The following is a 27,464-nucleotide window of genomic DNA, read 5'->3' as shown; positions in this document are numbered from 1 at the left end:
TCAGTGTGGACTCAAACAAAGTCCAGCTTAGTGTGGACTAAAACAAAGTCCAGTTCAGTGTGGACTAAAACAAAGTCCAGCTTAGTGTGGACTCAGACAAAGTCCAGTTCAGTGTGGACTAAAACAAAGTCCAGTTCAGTGTGGACTCAAACAAAGTCCAGTTCAGTGTGGACTCAAACAAAGTCCAGTTCAGTGTGGACTAAAACAAAGTCCGCCTTAGTGTTGACTGAGACAAAGTCCTGTTCAGTGTGGACTAAAACAAAGTCCGCCTTAGTGTGGACTCAGTCAAAGTCAAGTTCAGTGTGGTCTCAAAGTCCAGCTTAGTGTGGAATGACAATCAGAGTGTGGGTTAGTGAGAAACGTTACATCAAACATTATCTGCTTAGACACAGATATATGACAGATACTGTTTGAAGCAACATTGCATTTTCTCTCTTTGTCCGTCTGAATGGTAAATCTGTGATGTCCCAACTTGTGAACCACCACAATTCTGTGGGCAAATATATGATGCCATGTCACTGACTTCTCTAAAGCAGGAACATCCGAAGTCTCCAAGACAAATTTGAATTGCAAACCACTTCTATTAATGTTATTTCAACAAGGGGACATTATCACAGTCATATCATCACTCCCAAATATGGATACCAACTTTGCAGATCTTCAAATTGAGCAAAATATCTGAACCGATAATTCAGAATACTGGAAAATGGGATCCATCTCAAAGAGCTAGGAGATTCATTCCTGGAGTATGCCAGCCTACATAACACATGGCAGACCATGGCAGTTCAAATAAACCTGCCTCCGCAACCACAGTGCTGTCTTCCTCCCTCTCTGGCTGGCATCATCTCTTCCCAAGAATATTAGCAATTCTCCTCCTGTTCTCAGCAACACTCCCGCCCCGTATCTTACCGGGGGGCTTAGCAGACTCGCCATGGTAACCAATGTTGTTTGCAGCTGGTGGGTCACTAGGTGGCGTTGTGTTGGTGCGGGCAGACACCGGCTGACTGGGGACGGATGAGAGACTGATGACACTGCCAGTCTTTCGAGGGATGCTGCCATGGTAACCACTGCGTTGCGATCCTGCTGATGAGTGGTATCCACCTTGAGAACAGAAAGGTTTGTCTGATATCGCAACCCTAGAACGACAATTACTGCAAATGTACAGTAATTCTGGATGTATATCAACTGATCAGCCCCAAACAGCCACTTTTCAGGATAAACAGTTACTTTTCCACAATATTCAAACAGACATTCTGTTTGTTACATTACACAAAGTCAATACTTTCAAGCATCTATGTTGGTTGGTTTGTTGTTAAACGCCACACTAAGCAATATTCCACCTATATGATGGCGGTCTGTCAATAATCGAGTCTGGACCAGACAACCCAGTGATTGACATCATGAGCATCAATCCACACAATTGGGACCAATGACATGCATAAACCAAGTCAGCGAGCCTGACCACCAGATCCCGTTAGTAGCCTCTTACGATAAGCATAGTCGCCATTTACGGCAAGCATGGGTTGCTGAAGACCTGTTCTAACCCGGATCTTCACGGGCCTAAAGCATCTATGTAATGGGCTCTGGGGAAAAGAAATTAAAAGTTACGTTTGCAAACCACGATGACATGAAAAAGCAGAACTTCCTTTCCCCAAGATCTGTGCATTCTGAATAGGCATGGAGCATCCTCTATAGCATTACTTGACTTTTCAAGAAGTATTCTGTAAGATTGTCCACTAGTAGATCAATAATCAGCCTACATCAAATTAAGGTGTTTATATATAGTTTCCAATGATACATAACATATCGAGGTCGGCGAATAACACATCAGATGACAAGCCAAATCCTGAGCATACATCAAAGCATTGTTCCGATGTAGCTAGGCCGAAAAAGCAATATTGGGCATCATACTCTGATATTATAAGAGTAAATCTGTTCCAAATTTTGCAAATGATTTGCACCTGGTAACATCACATGTTAAGAAGTACTTCAAGAGATGTACAGGAACATGTGTTAGAAGATTATAGAGGAAAGAGGAATCAGGTGCCTAGAACATATACCGGCTTTAAGGTTTCCACGTGAACAATTTGGTTTTATCGGGAAATATGATGTTAGATTTGCCATAGGTTGCCCCATTTCAATTATTGATACCTCATTGGAGAGGTACTTATATATGGCTTCCAGTGGTATATCACACTTGAAGATAAGTGGATCACTAGCCAGATGACAACCCAAAACGTCATCATACCCCCAAGTGATATACGGCAAAACCGTGATATAGGGTACCATACTTTGAAAGGCTGTAGCAATGTTTTTCTTGTTAACATTCAAAATCATGTTAAGTATGTTTATGGGCTTTAAAAAAAATTGGTGGGGTTTGGATGTGGGGGCGGCCTATAGTAATGATATGTACGTAAGCTGACTACAACTGCAATGAACAAGATGATCTTATCCAGTGGCAAATGTTCCCCCCAAAATGTGTTTCTTTTCGGTCTATACTACTCAACATTCGTTAAGGACCAAAATAGTCATCTTTCATCCAATGTGTGCTCCTTGGCTAATGTTGAGTGGTATATGATTATGACAAATGTTATGGCATAAATGTATCTTAAACTGGTTCTGTCTTATGAAATTAGGTGCATTTATTAATTATGCATATACATCAGTAAAGGTGAATATTTTCCATAGACTATACCAACAATAGGTCTATGTACATAAGGAACCAAAATGATGTGGATGTTTATTCTAATTTCTTGTTCATGCATCAATGACAGACTGTTTGAGTTTTAGAGAATTATGACCTCATGTTACCTGCCGGCCTTTTCAGTTCAAGCAGCTCGCGCTTGGCGTCACTGAGAGCCTCCGTCAGCTCGAACCTCTCCTCACACTCCTTCCTCACTGTCTCCTGTAGGAACAGGTTCTGAAGCAGGCAACACAAGGTACAGGTTTAGTCACAGACACATCATGGAGGTCACAGAGACCGGTGTAGGTCACAGAGGCTACTGTAGGTCACAGAGACTGCGGTAGGTCACAGAGACTGCTGTAGGTCACAGAGACTGCTGTAGGTCACAGAGACTGCGGTAGGTCAAAGAGACTGTGGTAGGTCACAGAGACTATGTAGGTCACAGTGACTACTGTAGGTCACAGAGACTGCGGTAGGTCACAGAGACTATGTAGGTCACAGGGACTGCTGTAGGTCACAGAGACTGCTGTAGGTCACAGTGGCTACTGTAGGTCGCAGAGGCTACTGTAGGTCAAAGTGACTATGTAGGTCACAGAGACTACTGTAGGTCACAGAGACTGCTGTAGGTCACAGAGACTGCTGTAGGTCACAGTGGCTACTGTAGGTCACACAGACTGCTGTAGGTCAAAGAGACTGCTGTAGGTCACAGTGGCTACTGTAGGTCACAGAGACTGCTGTAGGTCACAGAGACTGCGGTAGGTCACAGAGACTATGTAGGTCACAGGGACTGCTGTAGGTCACAGAGACTGCTGTAGGTCACAGAGACTGCCGTAGGTCACAGAGACTATGTAGGTCACAGAGACTGCTGTAGGTCACAGAGACTGCTGTAGGTCACAGAGACTGCGGTAGGTCACAGAGACTATGTAGGGTCACAGACACTGCTGTAGGTCACAGAGACTGCGGTAGGTCACAGAGACTATGTAGGTCACAGAGACTGCTGTAGGTCACAGAGACTGCGGAAGGTCACAGAGACTATGTAGGTCACAGAGACTGCTGTAGGTCACAGAGACTGCTGTAGGTCACAGAGACTGCGGTAGGTCACAGAGACTATGTAGGGTCACAGAGACTGCTGTAGGTCACAGAGACTGTGGTAGGTCACAGAGACTATGTAGGTCACAGAGACTATGTAGGTCACAGAGACTGCTGTAGGCCACAGTGGCTACTGTAGGTCACAGAGACTGCTGTAGGTCACAGAGACTGCTGTAGGTCACAGAGACTGCTGTAGGTCACAGTGGCTACTGTAGGTCACAGAGACTGCTGTAGGTCACAGAGACAGCTGTAGGTCACAGAGACTGCTGTAGGTCACAGAGACTACGTAGGTCACAGAGACTGCTGTAGGTCACAGAGACAGCTGTAGGTCACAGGGACTGCTGTAGGTCACAGAGACTGCTGTAGGTCACAGGGACTGCTGTAGGTCACAGAGACTGCTGTAGGTCACAGGGACTGCTGTAGGTCACAGAGACTGCTGTAGGTCACAGAGACTACGTAGGTCACAGAGACTACGTAGGTCACAGAGACTGCTGTAGGTCACAGGGTCTACTGTAGGTCACAGAGACTGCTGTATGTCAGAGTCTACTGTAGGTCACAGTCATCCACCAACACTCACACCCCTAGTGTTCTACCTCCTCCTTCCATGCCCCACTCACACCCGACCCTAGTGTGCTACCTCCTCTGTTCAGTCCCCCACCCCCCGACACTCATATCCCATCCCTAGTGTTCTACCCTCTCCCTTCCATCCCACACCACTCACACACCTAGTGTTCTACCACCTCCCTCCGATCACCCACACCCCTTCCACTCACACCCCACCCGGAGTGTTCTACCTCCTCCCTCACACCCCAACCCGAGTGTTCTACCTCCTCCCTCACACCCCACCCGGAGTGTTCTACCTCCTCCCTCACACCCCAACCCGAGTGTTCTACCTCCTCCCTCACACCCCACCCGGAGTGTTCTACCTCCTCCCTCACACCCCACCCGGAGTGTTCTACCTCCTCCCTCACACCCCAACCCGAGTGTTCTACCTCCTCCCTCACACCCCACCCCGAGTGTTCTACCTCCTCCCTCACACCCCAACCCGAGTGTTCTACCTCCTCCCTCACACCCCACCCGGAGTGTTCTACCTCCTCCCTCACACCCCAACCCGAGTGTTCTACCTCCTCCCTCACACCCCAACCCGAGTGTTCTACCTCCTCCCTCACACCCCACCCGGAGTGTTCTACCTCCTCCCTCACACCCCAACCCGAGTGTTCTACCTCCTCCCTCACACCCCACCCCGAGTGTTCTACCTCCTCCCTCACACCCCATCCCCCAGAGTGTTCTACCTCCTCCCTCACACCCCATCCCCCAGAGTGTTCTACCTCCTCCCTCACACCCCACCCCGAGTGCTCTACCTCATCCCTCACACCCCAACCTGAGTGTTCTACCTCATCCCTCACACCCCCCCCCACCCCCAGAGTGTTCTACCTCCTCCCTCACACCCCATCCCCCAGAGTGTTCTACCTCCTCCCTCACACCCCACCCCCGAGTGTTCTACCTCCTCCCTCACACCCCACCCCGAGTGTTCTACCTCCTCCCTCACACCCCACCCGGAGTGTTCTACCTCCTCCCTCACACCCCACCCCGAGTGTTCTACCTCCTCCCTCACACCCCACCCTGAGTGTTCTACCTCCTCCCTCACACCCCACCCTGAGTGTTCTACCTCCTCCCTCACACCCCACCCTGAGTGTTCTACCTCCTCCCTCACACCCCACCCCGAGTGTTCTACCTCCTCCCTCACACCCCACCCTGAGTGTTCTACCTCCTCCCTCACACCCCACCCTGAGTGTTCTACCTCCTCCCTCACACCCCACCCTGAGTGTTCTACCTCCTCCCTCACACCCCACCCCGAGTGTTCTACCTCCTCCATGGCCTCGGCCAGTCTGGCTTCTGTGCCCCGGACTTGGTCCTTCTGTTGGTCCAGGTCCAGACGCATCTGTGACAGCGTCTCCTTCAGCGTCTGCATCTCCTCCACACTGCCCTCACTCAGCAAGCCTGGCACAACATCCACAACCTCCATCAGTCAATGTTCAGTTACATGAACAGATAACGCTTGGCCTTCAAAATCTTGTGGTAATTTCTGTCACTTCTTTCATAAAGTTTAAACAATCAACTGTGCGACTTAAAATTCAAAATCGTATCAACAATGTTACAGCCATACAGTGACAAGAGTTAACACTGAACATAATATAACATGAGACCTAATATTAAGCTGCTTTTCCATGAACGAAATTTGGCTGCAATCTTTGTGTCAGTAAATAATGTAGTCTGGACAAGAAATCCAGTGATTGACATCATGAGCATAGATCCTTGTAATTAACCAAGTCACCGAGCATCAAAACCTGACACATTTAGTCATAGCCTGGAATCCCTAAGGGGGTCATTTGCAAAAGAAAAAGAACTAATAATGCATTTTCGCATCCATATCTGGATTAGATCACAGGAACGTAAAGTTCTGATTAAAACATAAGTAAGATGTTGTTGATAATAGTTGCCTGCACAGATGTTTGTTAAAAAAAGGCATACAATATCATTGTTTTTGTCTGAACTTCAGTTCCTGTGATTAGGTCTGATAGGCAGCAAAGTGATTAGAATGTCTGTCTGTTAGACCTGAAGCTGGTTCAAATACCATATGTGTCAAGGCAATATTTGGTGTATCCAATCACGACATAGCTGTAATATTGCTGAAATCCTATGTCCCTCACCGAGTCTGTTCTCAAGGTTTGCTATGATGGCCTTGAGACTGGCCACCTCCTTCCTCAGATCCTGCTCCGTCTCCACGGCACGGGCCAGTTCCTCCCGGAGAACTTTCAGCTCCGAGTCCATCTTGATCCTCATGTTGGTCATGTCTCGCTCATGCTGGTTCTGCTGCTCCACCAGACGCTGCTCAACCTGGCAGACGATTCATCACCATTTATCACATTGCACCAACCTCACAGACCATTCATCAACCTCACAGACCATTCATCAACCTCACAGACCATTCACCAACATTGTACCAACCTCACAGACCATTCATCAACCTCACAGACCATTCATCAACCTCACAGACCATTCACCAACATTGTACCAACCTCACAGACCATTCAGCAACCTCACAGACCATTCAGCAACCTCACAGACCATTTATCACATTGCACCAACCTCACACACCATTCATCAACACTGCATCAACGTCACAGACCATTTATCACATTGCACCAACCTCACAGACCATTCATCAACCTCACAGACCATTTATCACATTGCACCAACCTCACACACCATTCATCAACACTGCATCAACGTCACAGACCATTTATCACATTGCACCAACCTCACAGACCATTCATCAACCTCACAGACCATTTATTACATTGCACCAACCTCACAGACCATTCATCAACGTCACAGACCATTTATCACATTGCACCAACCTCACACACCATTCATCAACACTGCATCAACGTCACAGACCATTTATCACATTGCACCAAACTCAGACCATTTATCACATTGCACCAACCTCACACACCATTCATCAACATTGCAACAACCTGACAGATCATTCATCAACATTGCACCAACCTCACAGACCATTCATTAACACTGCATAAACCTTACAGACCATTCATCAACACTCCATCAACCTCACAGACCATTCATCAACATTGCATAAACCTCACAGACCATTCATCAACATTGCATAAACCTCACAGACCATTCATCAACACTCCATCAACCTCATAGACCATTCATCAATACTGCATGAACCTCACAGACCAATCATCAACATTGCATAAAAATCACGGACCATTCATCAACACTGCACCAACCTGACAGACCATTCATGAATTTCCGATTTCAATAGAACGTAGCCAAATACAATCTGGTAGATAGCGAGGGACAAAGTTCCATCAAGGTTAGAACAACTCTCTCAGTCTGTGGCAAAAACTGTTTAATCAACCAACTTGACTCTTGGCATCATTGTCAGTAGGTTTCAGTGTCATAATGTGGAGTGTGATTAGCTGAGCTGATTAGATGGAACAGAATTTTACTAGACTTGGGCTCCGAACTAGAGGCTAAAGTTGCAGACTGCAATCAGAGTCAATATCATACAGGTTTCTCGTACTTGCTCTGGAGACAAGACACCAGGCGCTGTGAGTGTTCAAACCTGGGGCCCTAACGACTTACACCATCAATCTTCCATCATTCTCTAGGGGGCGGTCAGGGTTGCCTAGTGGTTAAAGCATTCGCCCATCACACTGAAGACCCAGGTTTGATTCCCGATATGGGTACAATGTGTGAAGCCCATTTCTGGTGTCCCCCGCCCTGATGTTGCTGAAATATTGCTAAAAGCGGAGTTAAAGAATACTCACTCACTCACTTCATCAGTCTATTATTTACTTAACAATCAAACCCAATGCCTGTCTGTATGGCGCATCAGCTCACCTCTGAGTTCTTGCCTCGATGCTCAGATTGATATTTCTCCACCAGCTTATCATACTTGTCTTTCTCTACTTGAAGTTCCTGAAAATAAATAAGATATTAAAAACCAAAATCAAACTGAAGGTAAGATGATTCAGGGTTTAACTTTAACGTTCATGATTATTTCACAAAACAATCTTTGGGCTTAGACAGTTGTAAGTCTATGCTTGAAGCACGAGTTATGACAGTGGCAGCTCCACGGGGCACTGGATGCTGGGAGAGGTATGTCTCTGTATTTACTCATCAGTCAGTCACACTGAGTTACATCTGTAGTGGTCTTACCGACACGAAGTCATCCTTGAGGTTCTGTGAGAAGACGGTCATCTCCACCTGGTGCTTCTCACGCTCCGACTTCAGGGCTTCTTCCAGCTGTCAACACACGCAGCAAGCATCAGACACCCACGACAAGGGTCCGAACACACAACCACGACAAATCTCAAACACACACAAGCACATTGACCCCACAATGGTCAGAACAAACAACCACGACAAATCTCAGACACACACAAGCACACTGACCCCTCGACAAGGGTCAGAACACACAACCACGACAAGGGTCAGAACACACAACCACGACAGATCTCAAACACACACAAGCACATTGACCCCACAAGGGTCAGAACACACAACCACGACAAATCTCAGACACACACAAGCACATTGACCCCACGACAAGGGTCAGAACACACAACCACGACAAATCTCAAACACACACAAGCACATTGACCCCACAAGGGTCAGAACACAGAACCACGATAAATCTCAGACACACACAAGCACACTGACCCCTCGACAAGGGTCAAAACACACAACCACAATAAATCCATATCCATACATGACATTACGAATGGAATGAATGGATGAGGATATACTTTTCATACTTAACAAAACATGTTCAGCATCGGGAATCTTTTTAGGGCTATTAGTATGAAAGAGTGTGTTGTGTGTCATGTCTTCACTGCAAACATATATCCAAAAAAAAGATTCATAATCCCTAACTTGTTTTGCTCTGCATAGTTGATACAAGCCTTATTTTCTGATCATTCAGCATTTGAACTTTTAATAACCCAGGATCACTTCAGTAAAATTACACCCAAGTGTGTCACCCATATTTCGCAAAATGATGAAAAGTCTCACTCTCTCTGGCCAGTGTTCTGCTTCTGCCAGCTTGTTCTTGAAGCTCTCCCTCAGTTGTTCAATACGGTTGTGGTGGGCTGTGATCATCAACTCCCTGTACAGCAAAAACAACAACAACATTAACAACAACATCAGCTTCTTACCACAAAATGTTGCATTTTACGCCAGTGTCAAATGTAAGGCAACAGCCCTCAACATGTTCAGTTTCATATGCTGTGTACATATAGAGAATGAAAAATGATGTATTTACACAGCTTTTATCAATATTCCACGGCGGGTGACACCAGACATGGGCTTCACACTTTGTACCCATGTGGGGAATCGAACCCGGGTCTTAGGCGTGACGAATGAACGCTTTAACCGCTGGGCTACCCCACTGTCCTTTCAGCTTGATGTGTTACACATGTCAGTAGTGGGGTTTGTGGGATTATACCAGCTGAAAGTCTTTCACACAGTGAGTCTACATCCTGCAAGTGACATCCCACTAAACATGATGCTGTCTGTACACAGTACACACCGGCCATCAGACCTGTTTCGGTCTTCCAACACACTGAGGGGCATGGGTGGACTAGTAATCTAAGGCGCCGCGATTCGCTGTGCAGAGTTGTGTCCCTTGGGCACGCCAGAAACCTATGAGTGTGGGTTCGAATCTTGGTTCGCCTGATTATGTTTTTAGGTTTGTCAGCACCATACCCCTGCTTGTAGGTTTCACCGAAGTGGTAAACCTCTGATACCGGCATCACTTTAGGCTTTCCTCCCATATAAAGCTGACACGCCGCGATATAACTGTAATACTGTTAAAAGTGGCATTAAACCCAACTCACAAGACTTGTATTTTTTTAGCCTTATAGGTCTCTATAGTTTATATTCACTACTATACGAACAAACAAAATTCTGATGTGCCCCATGGTGGGGGATAATGATAACGCTGTTTTCTTGTTTAACGGAGTGTACAGGTTTTAAAGCAGCACCTCATTTTCAAAATTGTAAATACATTCATAAATAAAATAGGTCACAAGACTATTTTTTACTTCAATATCATAACAAATGAGCCTGTTTAGTGTGTGATGTTACTGACCTCTCATCTTTAAGCGCCTCCATATCCCCGCGTAGTCGAGTCAATGCCTCCTTCAGTTCCTTACTCTCATCTGACACAGATAAACACATGAGATGTATTTCTTGACTCAGTGTATTAGGGCTCGGACAGGTAAAAAGGGAACATAGGTCGGATGTGTACTAAGAAGGACCTGGGTACCCACAGGACAACCCGGACCTGTGGTTATTCACATAATTTTTAATGACAAGACGTATAAAAAAATCTATGGCCACACAACAAGTCACTAATGTTCGCATTCCTTCGGACGTTTACATGTTTGAAAAAAAGATAAAACTTCATGCAGTAAACATCAGTGCATATGCATGACCAGATCGTTTTATACGTGTATCTAAATACATTTTGCCAGGGCTGCAGTTAAACTTCTCCTAATCTCCTAATCGGGCAGTTAGTACTATCTCTTGAGACCTACAGCAAGTACCAAGGTAGGTTCAGGTAATAGGGGGTTGTGTACCCGGAAAGTAAATTTGGACTCGTCCCAGCCCTACAATGTATATTATGTATATATTCATTGTCGAACACGTGGCAAGTGGGGGACTGGACTTGTTACGTGTTACGTATTTGGTACTAGCTATTTCATTTGGAAACAATGGCGCTAAAACTTCCATCTATCAAATACTCAACTACCGCAGATCTGAAAATACATAATGTTTATCTCTTAATGAATACAGTGCAGACAAGTCATGGAAACAGATAAATTGATGCATCTTCCCGAGGCAAGGGAGTTAACTGACTCCAAAAGTCCAGTTTCCACTCTTGCCAAACTCGGCTGGAATTCCGGTGTCAAATTGCAGCTAGTCCAATCAAAATTACATAAACAAAACAAATTAGACATCAGTTTCGTTAACAACATGGATTTCAATGTGCAGATTTCGGTAGACTGAAGGATTTGCATAGCATGCGTACTGGGCATTGACATATTTTGTAAATATTTTCATGTTTTTAATCATAGTGATTCGATGCACTTCGCAAGATAAGGCCCATTTTAATAAAATATAGATTTTGATTATCGGATTATGACCGACATCTTGTGAGCATCAAGGCAATTGGAATATGATGACATGCATCAACACAGTCAGTGAGCCTGATCAACCGATTGCGTTAGTTGACTCTTACGACAAGCATAGTCGCCTCTTACAACAAGCATGGGTTGTATTCTAGCCCGGATCTTCAGTGTGGGGAGAGTGACACACAATGAACAGGACATACTGATGGTTGCAGCGGTCCGGGAGTTGAACTCTTCCTCCTTGCGATGATGCTCCACAAATCTGTTCTCCATGTCCTTCAGCTTCTTCTTGCAGGCCGCCAGGTCCGCGATCTTCTCCTGCAGCTCCTGGGTCGCTCTGGAACATGGGGGACTGGGTAAAGAAACATGGGGGACTAGGTAGTGAAACATGGGGGACTGGGTAGTGAAACATGGGGGACTAGGTAGTGAAACATGGGGGACTGGGTAGTGAAACATGGGGACTCGGTAGTGAAACATGGGGGACTGGGTAGTGAAACATGGGGGACTAGGTAGTGAAACATGGGGGACTGGGTAGTGAAACATGGGGGACTAGGTAGTGACACATGGGGTACTGGGTAGTGAAACATGAGGGACTGGGTAGTGAAACATGGGAGACTGGGTATTGAAACATGGGGGACCAGGAAGTGAAACATGGGGGACTGGGTAGTAAAACATGGGGGACTGGGTAGTGAAACATGGGAGACTGGGTAGTGAAACATGGGACACTGGGTAGTGAAACATGAGGGACTGGGTAGTGAAACATGAGGGACTAGGTAGTGAAACATGGGGGACTGGGTAGTGAAACATGGGAGACTGGGTAGTGAAACATGGGACACTGGGTAGTGAAACATGAGGCACTGGGTAGTGAAACATGGGGGACTGGGTAGTGAAACATGAGGGACTGGGTAGTGAAACATGGGGGACTGGGTAGTGAAACATGAGGGACTGGGTAGTGAAACATGGGGGACTGGGTAGTGAAACATGGGACACTGGGTAGTGAAACATGAGGGACTGGGTAGTGAAACATGGGGGACTGGGTAGTGAAACATGAGGGACTGGGTAGTTAAACATGGGGGACTGGGTAGTGAAACATGGCGGATTGGGTAGTGAAACATGGGGGATTGGGTAGTGAAACATGGGGGACTGGGTAGTGAAACATGGGGGACTGGGTAGTGAAACATGGGGGACTGGGTAGTGAAACATGGGGGACTGGGTAGTGAAACATGGGGGCCTGGGTAGTGAAACATGAGGGACTGGGTAGTGAAACATGGGGTACTGGGTAGTGAAACATGGGGGACTGGGTACTGAAACATGGGGGACTGGGTAGTGAAACATGGGGGACTGGGTAGTGAAACATGGGGGACTGGGTAGTGAAACATGGGGTACTGGGTACTGAAACATGGGGCACTGGGTAGTGAAACATGGGGGACTGGGCAGTTAAACATGGGGGACCGGGCAGTGAAACATGGGGGACTGGGTAGTGAAACATGGGGGCCTGGGTAGTGAAACATGGGGTACTGGGTAGTGAAACATGGGGCACTGGGTAGTGAAACATGGGGGACCGGGCAGTGAAACATGGGGGACCGGGCAGTGAAACATGGGGGACCGGGCAGTGAAACATGGGGACTGGGTAGTGAAACATGGGGGACTGGGTAGTGAAACATGGGGGCTGGATGTGAAACAAGATCCATGTGAATCATGGGGAACACGATGTGAAACATGGGAGAACAAGATGTGATGAGTACGGTTTTACGCCGCTTTTAGCAATATTCCAGCAGTATCATGACGTGGGACACCAGAAATGGGCTTCACACATTGAACCCCTGTTGGAGATCGAACCCAGGTCTTACCCGTGACGGGCAAACGATTTAACCACTAGGCTACCCGACCCCCCCTGTGATACATGAAGGCTGGGTCATGAAACAAGGGGGATAAAGATATGATACACATGGGTTTTGGATTTGAAACATCTGTGAGTAGGACCGAAAACTTAAACTGTGTGTGTGTGTGAGACAGACATGTGACAGGCAGAACTCAGTGTGTGACAGATGGGAAATCATGACATATGTCTGACAGATAAGTAAATCTCAATAGTGAAAGTACAAAATAAACATGCATATGTGACAGAAAGTCTAAAACATGTGACAGTTATGTGACAATCTGAAAAATATGTGTCTGGACGGAATGAGTCAATCTTTCTGAATGATTCATTAAAATACTAGATATGTGATAGACGTGTGACGTGTGACAGCTGTCTCATGGGAAACACTGTATAAATAAGTGATATGGGTGACCGGTGCCATGCTTGGCGTGTTGGACTCACTGACTGAGAGCTGTCTCCAGATGCTGGTCGCGCCTCCGACTCTGAGTCAGATGGTCTTCTGACTCCTTCGTCTTCAGTCTGGAACATGGCAACACAGACTCAAATACTGTTTCTTGTCTTGTTTGTTGTTTTAACGCCGCACTCAGCAATATTCCAGCTATATGACGGCGGTCTGTAAATAATCGAGTCTGGATCAGACAATCCAGTGATTGACATCATGAGCAACGACCCACTCAATTGGGATCGATGTCATGCATGACTCAAATAGTGAGATCATTAAGTCATTTCACCATGTTCAATTGGCTTGTATAAGTTCATGGTATATGTTGTTTGTTTGTTTTTTTGTTTGTTGTTTAACGCCGCACTCAGCAATATAACAGCTATATGACAGCGGTCTGTAAATAATCGAGTCTGGATCAGACAATCCAGTGATTGACATCATGAGCATCGAACCACTCAATTGGGATCGATGACATGCATGACTCAAATACTGAGATCATTAAGTGAAATAACCATGTTAAATTAGCTTGTATAAGTTCATGGTATTATGCTGTTTGTTTGTTTTTTTGCTTGCTTTTTAACACCACACTCAGCAATATTCCAGCTATATGATGGCAGTCTGTAAATAATCAAGTCTGGACCAGACAATCCTGTGATTGTTATCATGAGCATCGATCCACCCAATAAAAGGTAAGTCATTCAAATTTAGATTAGTTTTCACTTAAGTTAAACCACACTCAAAAATATTTAGTTCCACTGCGCAACAATGCCAGAGTTACCTCCCTTATACAGGCAGATGTTGAAACATTGACAGACAGGACAGAACAGTTTCTCAACGAATATCCATACTGGTATAAAATCAAATAAGCAATGTGTACAATCGACCTGGGAAAGGGCCTCTTTACATAAATGTATTCCTTGATGAGTAAAATTCTAGAATACAGTATTTGACTACTGTTGGACTTGGAATATTAAAGGATTTTTAAATATTTTTTATCAAAATGGAAATAAAAACAAAACGTGGGGTGAACTTTATGATGATGTGGCCTGTGCCTGAGAACCGAGACTATTATTTTGTTTTAGCCTAAGTGATGCATGCCTTGATTTGAGTGTAAGTTCTGGGGTTCTGAGCGACTCACCTGAGCTGCTCCTGGAACTGATGAGCCTCCATACTGAGCTGCCTGTTGGTGGACGTCAGACTGGACACCTCACTGGTCAACTCTGCAGGACACAGTGACTACATGACACACAGGCCAGAGTGAGTGAGTGAGTGTGTGAGTGAGTGAGTGAGTGAGTGCGTGCGTGCGTGCGTGCGTGCGTGCGTGAGTGTGTGAGTGAGTGAGTGAGTGAGTGTGTGAGTGTGTGAGTGAGTGAGTGTGTGAGTGAGTGAGTGAGTGTGTGAGTGTGTGAGTGAGTGTGTGAGTGTGTGAGTGAGTGAGTGAGTGTTTGAGTGTGTGAGTGTGTGAGTGTGTGAGTGAGTGAGTGAGTGTGTGAGTGAGTGAGTGAGTGTGTGAGTGAGTGAGTGAGTGAGTGAGTGCGTGCGTGCGTGCGTGCGTGCGTGAGTGAATGAGTGAGTGAGTGCGTGACTGAGTGAGTGAGTGAGTGAGTGAGTTGGGTTTAACGCCGCTTTTAACAGTATTCCAGTTATATCGCGGCGTGTCAGCTTAATGTGGGAGGAAAGCCTCAAGTGATGCAAGTCTCAGACGTTTACCACTTCGGTGAAACCCACAAGCACGGGTATGGTGCTGACAAACCTAGAAACATAATTGGGGCAAACCGCACAGACCTGAGACACATTCCACAAATCGATCATACAGCTACGATTATTGTAAGTCCATGTTAAAGTATGGGAGTTACGATCGTCTCAGCGCTAATATGGCTTTGTGGAACGGGGCCCTGATGAGTACATCAGCTTTTTGCCCTGTGAAAAAAACATTCGAGTCAAGAAAAGGAGAAACAGTAGTGACTTGGGCCCAGCGCCGCTTTTAACAGTTTTCCAGTTATATCACGGAGTGTCAGCTTAATGTGGGTGGAAAGTCCGAAGTGATGCAGGTCTCAGACGTTTACCACTTCGGTGAAACCCACGAGCACGGGTTTGGTGCTGACAAACCTAGAAACATAATCCGGGTGAACCGGGATTCGAACCCACGATCACAGGTTTCTGGTGCACCCAAGGGACGCAACTCTGCATAGCAAATTACGGCGCCTTAGATGACAGGGCCACCCGTGCGGGATGTTACGAATACTACAGATTAATAATGTTTGTTTGTCATTTAAAGAGGCACTTAGCAATATTCCAGCTATATGACGGCGGTCTGTAAATAATCGGATCTGGACCAGACAATCCAGTGATTCATATCATGAGCATCGATCCACGCAGTTGGGATACAATGACATGCATCAACCAAATCAGTCAGCCTGACCCCCCGATCCCATTAGTCACGACTTACGACAAGCATAGTTGCCTTTTAAGGCAAGCATGGGTTGCTGAAGACCTGTTCTACCCCGGACAGATTGATAATGAATCAGACAAGCTGTCCTAGTGATTCCATGAGGACTACGTACTTGACACCGAATCTGTCAGCTGGTCACACTGAGCCTGGACTGTGTTCAGTCTGTCGACCTTGACCTTGTGTTCGGCCAGCTCTGTCTTCAGTGTCTTGGAGGACTGGGTGAGCATATTGTTCTCCATCTGCAGGACCCCCAGCCGAGACTCCATCTCCTCCCCACCTGCTCACACACATTCAACACTATACATGCTCAACACATTAGGATTTAAAGTCAACAAAATATTCACAGATTCCACAAATATCAAGCTACAACAAAGAACCTACAAGCCATCAGAGCAAGTTGAAGCTGTGGAATACAAATCAGAAGTCAGATGTTTAATATCTATGACATGCTGGTAGTGTGTAAATCAGAGATCCGGAAATATTGTTTGGCCAATCGGACATTTGCATTATGGTCACGCCCACTTCATATCTGAGGTGCTGTCTGTACGAACAAAAAGAATAAACTCAAGTGTTACTTTCATAACATATATAGTATTACCTCGCTATTCCGCCCTTCAATCACTTGGTTATAGTGCCCGGTAACAATTGGCTCCCAAAATTTACTTACATTTTTAATAAACTGTAAATACACTGTAAATAATCTTCAACAATATGAGACAACCTGGCTAGCTAGATTATCTTTTACTAGCCTGTTTAATATTTTGTGTAGCCAGGTTTTTTGCACACTACAAGTACAAGGAGAAACCTGGTAGCAGAAAGAGGAAATATACTGTAAATCTGGAATTAATGCGTCTCCAAATTAATACGACTGCTGACCCCTAGCCAAAAATGCGACTCGCCTACCCCATCCCAAGTGGAATATCATATCCATACATATCCTACCTTAATCCAATGAAACAGCAAATAGTGTCGCTTATTAGCGCTGAGTAGGGCACTTCCGTAAAAAATAATCAGTGTATTCCAAAAAACAACACACAGTTTATATGTTTACTCAGTTGACAGGCATTAAGGAAGTTCAAAGGTAACAAAATAATTGAACCAACAACAGTTCACTGATTGGTATGCAGAGAAGGTGTCAACAAGCTTGACACAAGTGGGCAGAACTCTTGACCCCAGCATTGATAACTCACCGGATGCCTATTGTGTAATTCCTATTCTTTGAATGACATTGTTATATACTTGTTACAACTGCTGCTAAATAAACAGTGTTTGTGGTTACGTAGAAGTTGGTATTTCCGCTATCCTTATTGTGCAGTGAGGCCGTCTTATTGTTGATAGTCATTTGGAGACATAAATGTGAAGTTAAATAATGCGACCAAAGACCACTCGCATTTTTCGCATTTAATTCACACTCGTGTTAATTTCAAGATTTACGGTATTTCAAGATTCAACAAGGTAACAACTTCCCACTAATTCATGTCAATGTCAAACAAGCTAATGAATCTGTCATCTGAAGAACTATAACAAGCATGACCTACATTACGAGCACTGGGCTATCCTTGACAAGTCCATATCTGTGTAGCGTATGTTCCAATAGTGTGACTACTCCATCTCAAGGGTCTGTGATGTAGCGATCATTCTCTTGACACATGTTTATTTACCTACTAAAAGGGACAGGGCTCTCTCTACACCTGTGATGCAATCCCTGGGCAATATAACGCTTAAAAGAATAAAAGAATTAGTTCTCAGGCAATGATTTTGGAAAATATAGTGTGGGCGGTGTCTTTTTTTTTTTTGCTTGTTCCATCAATCTGGGAAAGGGCCAAACAAGCTCCTGTTCCTGCCATGACCATAACATGAGATGCTCAGTAAAGTCGTCCATTGTATTGGGATGTTTTAATTTTTTTGAAAATGGAAATAAAAACGAAATGTGCGGCACACTTTATGATGATGCGGGCGGTGCCTGAGAACCAAGACTATTATTTTTTTTTAGCCTAAAGTTGTTCGTTCACTTGTCTTGCTTAGGCCACAATAAATTTAAATGATGTCTTAGATTTCCAGCCAATTTTTTCAAAGACATGAGGTGGACTACCCCTGGAAAGCATGAATGCAAGTGTTGGTCCAGCATTGTTAAAAAGGACTGGTCCAAAATATCAAAACCCTCTCTCAGTGGGAGTGGGTGGGGTGGTGGTTGTTGTTGGGGAGTGAGTGAGTTGGGTTTAACGCCACTTTTAACAGTATTCCAGTTATATCGCAGAGTGTCAGCTTAATGTGGGAGGAAAGCCCGAAGTCATGCAGGTCTCAGACGTTTACCACTTCGGTGAAACCCACAAGCATGGGTATGGTGCTGACAAAACTTGAAACATAATCGGGGCGAACCGGGATTCGAACCCACAATCATAGGTTTCTGGCGTGCCCAAGGGACGCAAGTCTGCACAGCGAATCATGGCGCCTTAGATGACTGGGCCACCTGTGCCCCCATGTTGTTGGAGAAATCTACAACATACTACATTAGGTTTTCAAAAGGGGGGGTCCAGACCCCTTGGACGTGAAGTGGGAGGAATCAATAATCAACTTATAATGGCCTCAGAACAAATATATTTGAAACAAAATGTGGCAGCTATATAGACAATGACAGGACTGGCCGACGCCTGGCTTGCGGGACCTACTTTTAGCATAGGCTTGCCATGCCTGCAGGATCTGCGTGGATATTGTCTTGATGAGTTCGCTGCTGTCAGTCTTCTGTTTGTTCATCTGTTCCTTGAGAGATGTTATCTCTGTTCGATGCTGTTTTAGGGATGAGGATGTTTTCCGCAGCTGATCACACAGATCTATGTTATGCTTCCTGAGGATAATTATCAAAGGTGACATTCAATAGTGAAGTCATGTGGTTTGTTCTATGACGTTTCTATTTGTAAAAGTGAGTGAGTGAAATTTGTGTTGATTGCAGTAAATGTTTCAAAACCGATATTGTTGTTTATTTTAATTGAAAAAAAAATCTATCCATTTTAGCTATAATAACACTAACGCTATTTTTCAGGGCATTATCATTTGCAGAAGCCCAAGGTCTTTTCAACTGCCCTCTTTCGTCGGGCAGTTAATGGAAGACCTCAGGCGCCTGCAAATGATCGATGATAATGCCCTGAAAAGGAGCGTTACCCGTATAGTAGCGTACATACAGAGTGACACAACATACCTGAGTTTCTCCGCAGTCTGACTAATGTCATTCTGACCCTGCTGGATGGCATTGAGCTTCTCCTCACTCGACTGAATCACATTCTGTAGACCTGAGATGCTACAAGACAGAAACTGAGTGTGATTAACACCATTATATCACATGGTGAGTGAGTGAGTGAGTGAGTGAGTGAGTGAGTGAGAGGTTGGTTGGTTTGTTGTTTAGCACGGCACTCAGCAATATTCCAGCTATATGACGGCAGTCTGTATATAATCGAGTCTGGACCAGACAATCCAGTGATTGACATCATGAGCATCGATCCATGCAAATTCGATGACATGCATCAACCAAGTCAGCGAGCCTGACCACCCGATCCCGTTAGTCGCCTTTTACGACAAGCATAGTCGCCTTTTACTGCAAGCATGGGTTGCTGAAGACCTATTCTACCCTAGATCGAGTGAGTGAGTGTGTGAGTGAGTGAGTGTGAGAGTGAGTGAGTGAGCATGGTTTTATGCTGCTGTTAGCAATATTCCAGCAATATTACGGTGGGTGACACCAGAAATGGGCTTAACACATTGTACCCATGTGGGGAATTGAACCCGGGCCTTCAGTGTGATGAGCGAACGCTTTAACCAATAGGCTACCCCATTACCCCGCCAGCTTGTTGTGGTAGGAGGTGACACCCACAAGAATACAGGACAAACCTAGATACATATCAGGGCAAATTTGGGATTCGAACTTATGATCATAGGTTTCTGGCACATCTAAGGGACACAACTCTGCACGGACACAATGCTACCTGAACCCGCAAGACAGGATCACAATGTGCGGTGAAAGTCCTAATTTGTCAACAGTGCCCCATGGCAAATAAACATTTTCTGTAAATGAAGGTCATTCAGCTACTACGGCCGTGTGGTTCTGACATTTAAAACCTAAAAACCTTCTAACTGACGTGCTGGATTTTCTGAGGAATTAGTCTGCAAAGAGCCAAAGTTACAAGAAACTAATTACAATTGTATTCACAAGAACAGAATGAACAGTATCTTAAATATAGCTGAGGGTGCCACAGAGAGTCAGTACAACCCTCTGGGCTGTGGGTGAGAGCCATCCTTGTTTAGTGAGTCAAACCCCGACTGTCTCACATCTTCATTCTCTGTCTATTCATCTAAAGTGTTTGTTTGTTTGTTGTTTAACGAGGCACTCAGCAATATTCCAGCTATATGACGGCGGTCTGTAAATAATCGAGTCTGGACCAGAAAATCCAGTGATTGACATCATGAGCATCGATCCACACAATTGGGATCGATGACATGCATCAACCATGTCAGCGAGCCTGACCACCCGATCCCGATAGTCGCCTCTTATGACAAGCATAGTCGCCCAGAGCTCAAGATAAGCTGCATATCTGCGTGAAATACGCATCAGAAATGCAGAAATACGCAGTAAAATATAATCAAAGTGTATCAAATACGCAACGTACATTACAGATCAGTACAAAATAAAACTTGTGCTTATCATCAAAATATTGTGAAGTACCCCTGCGTATTTGATTAGCAAATCAGCAACTTATTTTGAAATTATAAACAGGCATTCCGTCAACCTTGCCAATCTCCACGATGACAGTTACATCATGATCATTTGCCATCACACTTTCTTGTGGAAGTATCGTGGTATTTTGAGTCCTATAAAGCTCTCGAACCCAGACGAAACCAGTTTGCAGGGACTAGATGAATAGCGTTTTTAATTATTTAACTTAAATACCCACATGTGTAAAAACTAGTGCGTAACAGAAATTTGAATACCCAGATAGAATTACTGATACCCAATGATTTTTAAATGCATGGGTAAAATAATCACAACACCAAAATCTTATCTGGATCTTCACAGCTCACAAAGAATATGACTCGCTATTGATATATAATGTGGTGTGCCCTACAGTTAACAAATGGCTAGACTGAGGGGAATATAAATCTTGTTATTTGGACTGGCGCAAATCTGGTTGACATATTTAATGGATGCTTGGACAAAGAATACAACATCACATTAGATGAAGGCATAGACATAGGGCTAAACCTTAACAAGTCTAAATGGAAGTATTGCCAGACTGTTATTCAAATATAGGTGATGACAGGTTTACTTATATAAAATAGTTCAAGTCCAAAATCAACATATTAAACAATGGGGACGCAACGCTTGTCTGATTGAATAGTTTGTCGGGGAGATGGGTTCAAGTTATCTCAAGCTTATGTTAACTTTGGGCAAGTATTTGTCTTTAAGCTGTTCCTGAAACTAGTATTTTATATCTGCATTTTCCCTGAATCCCAATATATCACTTGCTTTGGATCTATAATTGTTTGAAAATTTGTACAAATGTTACACCATGATAACTTTTATGATCACTTGCTGTGTATCTAATTAAATATTATATGTAAACTTAGTCTTGTATATTATATATAAAATTGTATATTTAAATATATTTATCCTATCTCACACTATGCATTTGTTCTTTCTTCTTTCGATCCTTATGTGGAAACATGCTTGAACAAAGTTTCCAGCTTCTAAAAACATTTTGCCCGAACACATCCCAGCATCAGGATGGTTGCTACCCAATCAATTGGATTGAGACATGCAAAAACGAGAAGAGTAACGATAGACAACATCTACAAGAGGATCATCGAACTAATACCAAGACATCACGTGCCTAAAGCAGAGGTGAGGAGGGAAGGGATCGAGACAACGCCAAAACAGCCGCACCTTGCAGCGACTTTGATATCGAAGACCGGAGTCTCTACAGACAAGGTAGCTCACCCTCCACTGGGAACCCGAATTATAAAGATAATAACCACAGGAGTGACAATTCAAATATTTATTCTGAATATAGAGGATAAGGAGCACCTTAGAGCAGTCGCTGGTGCGGAGATGTCAATTGTTGTGCCAGGACCAAGGGGCCAAACTGGTGAAGACCCTGAACATCGGTGATGGAGATGTCACCAAGATAGTGGAAAGTGAAGACAGTATCAGACTTCCCCAAACAGCCCGCATCATACCAAAAGACGTTAAAAGATGGTACTTGTTGTTACCCTGTCTGGCGCTCAGCATTAAGGGGCTAAAACAAGGACTGGTCGGCTCGGAGTCAGTATACTGTGTCTGAGTGGGGTATTCATGTGAAACTGCGGCATGGTATCTCAGTGAGCTAGCAGTATAAATCGACATCAGTCCGGACTAGTACAAGCAGCCACACACACACACACACACACACACACACACACACACACACACACACACACACACACACACACACACACACACACACACACACACACACACATGTGCATGCACGTCGCTATATAAGTGCAATAATCTTGGACGCGACGTTAAACCCATTTCACCTCACCTCTCCATGGTAGAGGCAATGGCTCTAGTCTCATGTGAATTGGATGGCAAAGGCAGAGACAATCCAGCAAAGGTGTAGGTCTGGGGGATAGTCGTACAAAGCCAAAAGGAGACTGTAGTACAGGAGACTTCTTGGTGGCCCGTGAAATGGGGAGGAAGAGTCTCTTGCAGACGCATCTGGCTGTCCTGGAAGCTGAGTCTTAGCGATGAAGTCCCAGCAAAGGCCAAGAAAGACCTTCCCATTCTGTAATCTCTCAAACTAAACCCTGTGGACATCAAGAGCATGGATCTCACTCTAGCAGCAGTGGCATGGGCCAGGAGAAAGACCGTTTTAAGGGTGATAAGTTCAGTTCTTCTCAGCAAGTGGTTCATACTCTGCAGAGGACAGAGATCAGATGGCAGAGGATGACGTTAAAACCCAAGTGGGAATCAAGACGACTAGTCAGCCAGCTTGGAGGATCGAAGGAGGGATCCGGACTGCAGCTCAGCGATCGTAGTGGCAATGACGGAGTTGAGATAGGTGGCAAAAGTAGGACCTTTAAGATTCCAAGTAGATACTCAACAACCTGTTGAGGAGAAGCAGTGGTCGACCTGGTGATGTCACAAGTGCGACAGAAGGCTTCGAAAATCGTACTAATAGATACTAAGATGAAATTTCAAGATACTATCTTGAAATTTCAAGAAAAAAAGAAATGGCCCTAAAAGGCTTCCGTAAAACACACTGAATATCTAAAAGTAGCCTATATTTTCATACTTTGAAAAAAAAGAGACACAGTAACAATTTTGATGACTGAAAAAGGCTACAAAACCTGTCACCTCCATGCAGTAGGCAGATCTAGAAAGGTTCAACTTCCTAAAATGAAGATGATGATTCCCCACATCAGGTCACATGGACCTTCTGACCAGATAAAATGTAAAGAAACCCTGTGTATGCAGTAGACGTACCATTCATCCTTATGAGCTGCCTCAGCCTTGAGCAGCGTGATGATGTCGCGTTGTTGATTCAGCTGACTCGTCAATTCCTCCTCCCGCTTTGGCCCCCCACGGAGATGCTGTAGCTCTTCCTCTGCAGCTGCCAACTTTTCTTCCAGGGCTGGATCAGAGGAAGAACCAATTTAACACCATTCAGTAGTGAGTGAGTGAGTGAGTTGGGTTTAATGCTGTTTTGAACAGAAATCCAGTTTTTAAAAGGTGAGGTGAGGTGCAATTGGGTTTAACATCGCGTCCGAGATTATTGCACTTATATAGCGACGTGCATGTACGTGTGTGTGTTTGCCTGGCTGCTTGTACTAGTCTGGACCGATGCCGATTTATAGTACTAGCTCACTGAGATACCATGCCGCAGTTAAACATGAATACCTTACTCAGACACAGTATACTGACTGCGAGCCAACCAGTCCTTGTTTTAGCCCCTTTTATGCCGAGCGCCAGACAGGGTAACAACAAGTACCATCTTTTAACGTCTTTTGGTATGACGCGGCCAGGGATCAAACCCCGGACCTTCTGCTCTCCGGGCAGACGCTCTACCACAAGACCACGGAGGCGGCCCAGTTTATAAAATACCACATGTGTCCACATAATGTGGGAGGAACGTTCCCCACTTTGGTGAAACCCAAGAGCACGGGTATGGTGCTGACAAACCTTGGAACATAATCGGGGCGAACCCAGGATCATATTGTTCAACATGTTCAAAGTGGCATCTCTCTGTTAATTTCTCCGATTACCTTTGATTTCATTGTGTATGAGATAGCTGACCCCACAGTACTGGCACACCGTCTCCCCCCGGGGCATCTCCTGTATGGGTCCAGGAAGGGGATGTTGTGGGGTGTAGTGGTGGAAATCTTTCGGCATTCCATTCTGTGACATCTTAATTATCCTCAGGATTTAACTTGATTACCTATCACACTGATGTGCCTCTATGGCTGGGTACTGCCTCCACGTAACCACACCCTGAAACAATAACAGCCACGTTTTCATTTTTAAGAAAAATATTAGAAAATGTTTCAGTATCAGAAAAAATTGTTCAACGTCAAAAATATGAAAACTCTTTGCGTACCAATTTACACACTGAAAATGAATGATTTTGGATGATAAACAGAATATCACCCTCATGTCTTTTGATATCAAATTTATCAACACTCAATGACATATGATGTTTCTGTTAGGGCTGGGACGAGTCCAAATTGACTACCCGGTTACCCCCCTCCCTATTACCCGACCCTACCCGGGTACCCACTGTAGGTCTCAGACGTCTCAAAATGCCTTATTGGGAACATTTTTAGCATAGCCCTGGCAAAACGTATTTAGATACATATATTAAACAATCTGATCATTCATACGCTGAAGTTGACTTAAGTTGTATCTTTATTCAACCAAATGAAAAATCAGAAGGAACGGGAGCACAGTCAGAAAGAAATGCGAACATTATTGACGTGTAGTGTTACCATAGTGTTCTAGATATTTTTGTGATTAAACAATATATCACGTGGCTAACCACGGGTCCGAGTAGTCCTGTGTGTACCCGGGTCCTACTCAGTACCAACCCGACCCTGGTACCCGAGTTACCCGTCCCAGCCCTAGTTGCTGTGTTTCATTAGCACAGAGTAATGCCAGTTTTATAGTGCTAGCACCTCGAGATACTATTTTGCAGTTTTAACACGGATACCCCACTCAGCACAGCATCCCGATGGAGCTGATCAGTCCTTGTGTTACCTCCGTAATGCTGAGCAGGGGTAACAACAAGTAGGTACCATCTTTTAATGTCTTTCATGACGATTGAACCTCCAACCTTCCGCTCGTTGGGAAGACACCTGATCCACTAGACCATACTGGCTGCCTATTAAGCCGGCATCACCACAGGAACACAGGAATATATAATCAGTCAATCATCACTTATCAGTCAATCATCACTTATCAGCCAATCATCACTTATCAGTCAATCAACACTTATCAATCACTATCAGTCAATCATCACTTATCAGTCAATAATCACTTGTCAGTCAATCATCACTTATCAGTCAATCATCACTTATCAGCCAATCATCACTTATCAGCCACTGCCACACATCCTAGAACGGGTACTTCTGCTATTTCATGTAGAAGTACTATTAACAAACATAATTTATAATGAATACATGATTATGAAGTAAACTGTCTATCATTCACAGCAGTTTTTCTATATGCTTTCCTTATTTCTACGGATCATCCTGTAAAAATAAGTTACAAATGAGGGCATATAGTAAACCAATCTCATTAAAATCAGATCTTAGTTCTCCCTATCGCTAAACAAAGATCTGAGGACATCCCATTACGGGTCACGTCAGAACGACCTTTCATCCGACCAATCAGAGAGTCGCTTACCAGATCATGAAAATGACAGTCGGAATGTGTTTTCTAACCATTCAACCACGATATATTTAACAAGGGGTATTCCGAACGACAGTTACAGGTTTTATGATTATATCCATACAAAATAGGCCATCTATAAGCCATTCCAGAATGTTCTTTTTATCAGTTTTAAAAAATTTAATCGAGAATACGTCAAAATATGTTTCGAAGCGTAGTTGCCAGGTTGTCGTAAAGCTCGAAAAAGCTGCCTTCTGATTGGCTAATGTCGATTTCTTGTCAGTCATTTCATTGATTGGTCAAAGTTCACGAAAGGTCGTTCTAACGTGAACCCTATTGGGATGTTCTCAGGTCTTTGTTTAGCGGTAGCAAAAACTAAGATCTGATTTTAATGAGATTGTACAGTAAACACACCTACAAGCAGTGTTCAAAACAGCTTCCTGCCTGCTAACCAGTACGACTTCCACCCATATTCTCCCCTCAAAAAATATATTATTAAAAGGAGTGAGCAGCAACAATTGGACACTGTGTGAAACATTATATTCACCAAATTTGGTGAGAAAATCAAAATATATAAATATTCCACCAATGCAGTTAAAGGGGGGATACAGGTGGAAGTCTTTTTGAAGGTATCAATTGCCAAAGTTTACTGGCAAGGAAAAATGAGTTTCAAATTCATTTTTCCTTGCCAGTGGATTTGGCAATCATTTCCTACACTGCCTACAAGTGCTAATACCTACTTCAAAAAGTTATTAATCGCAAATGGTAATAAATCCACTGTACTCACCGCCATTTAGATGCCAAATATAGGGTACGAACACTCATGTATAATGAGCATGATGAGGTAGAGGACGATATTGGGTGATCGAAAACGGAACAGTTTTATCAATCATATTTTTCGTGAGTTTTCAGTTCATCTCTGATGTTAGCCAAAACACAAGAGAAGACAATTACATAATAAACAGATACCTACCTTTCCACATGACACTGACTTCGAATACATTCATCCCGGTAAATACAGATCCATTCAATCGTATTTCAACTTGTGTTCCTTGGCGTCCATCTTGGAAACTAACCAAAACAATTTAGTGACTGGTTTCCTCTCAATGAACATTTTTGTTTATGGAAATACTATATTTACATTCAATCTTCTGAGAAGTATTGTATTTCAATGATAGAAAGGTTCTAAGTGGCCTGGTCTGAAAAATGTATCTATATTCGAAAAAATACCACGGAGCAATACTTTGCGACATAATACAAAACGTCAATATCC

At 44.2% G+C, this 27,464-nt stretch overlaps 1 protein-coding gene across 1 annotated transcript; it reads right to left on the bottom strand.

Moving 5' to 3' along the window:
• Positions 1 to 221: 221 nt before the first annotated feature.
• On the bottom strand, positions 222 to 27,257 carry LOC139473233 (paramyosin-like). The gene is made up of 17 exons (XM_071255762.1): positions 27,165 to 27,257; positions 24,571 to 24,796; positions 23,792 to 23,939; positions 19,475 to 19,573; positions 18,948 to 19,123; positions 16,391 to 16,555; positions 14,965 to 15,046; positions 13,826 to 13,903; positions 11,706 to 11,839; positions 10,461 to 10,530; positions 9,383 to 9,476; positions 8,528 to 8,614; positions 8,210 to 8,287; positions 6,484 to 6,670; positions 5,640 to 5,773; positions 2,812 to 2,920; positions 222 to 1,101 (listed from the first exon to the last, which is right to left on the bottom strand). Exons 2-17 carry the CDS (start codon positions 24,710 to 24,712, stop codon positions 842 to 844), a joined length of 2,043 nt encoding a protein of 680 aa, XP_071111863.1. The 5' UTR covers positions 24,713 to 24,796; positions 27,165 to 27,257; the 3' UTR covers positions 222 to 841.
• Positions 27,258 to 27,464: the final 207 nt, after the last annotated feature.

Source organism: Haliotis cracherodii, unplaced genomic scaffold, assembly GCF_022045235.1.
Source record: "Haliotis cracherodii isolate W230 unplaced genomic scaffold, xgHalCrac1.p SCAF_27, whole genome shotgun sequence".
NCBI classification, from domain to species: domain Eukaryota; kingdom Metazoa; phylum Mollusca; class Gastropoda; order Lepetellida; family Haliotidae; genus Haliotis; species Haliotis cracherodii.
This window is presented reverse-complemented; position numbering and strand designations above follow the sequence as displayed.

Coding starts and splice junctions, on each gene's coding strand:
- LOC139473233 (XM_071255762.1), bottom strand. CDS start 24,712: ATGTCACAGAATGGAATGCCGAAAGATTTCCACCACTACACCCCACAA. Junction 23,940..24,570: donor CATACACAATGAAATCAAAG/GTAATCGGAGAA, acceptor CCTCTGATCCAG/CCCTGGAAGAAAAGTTGGCA. Junction 10,531..11,705: donor CCGGACCGCTGCAACCATCA/GTATGTCCTGTT, acceptor TATCTGTGTCAG/ATGAGAGTAAGGAACTGAAG.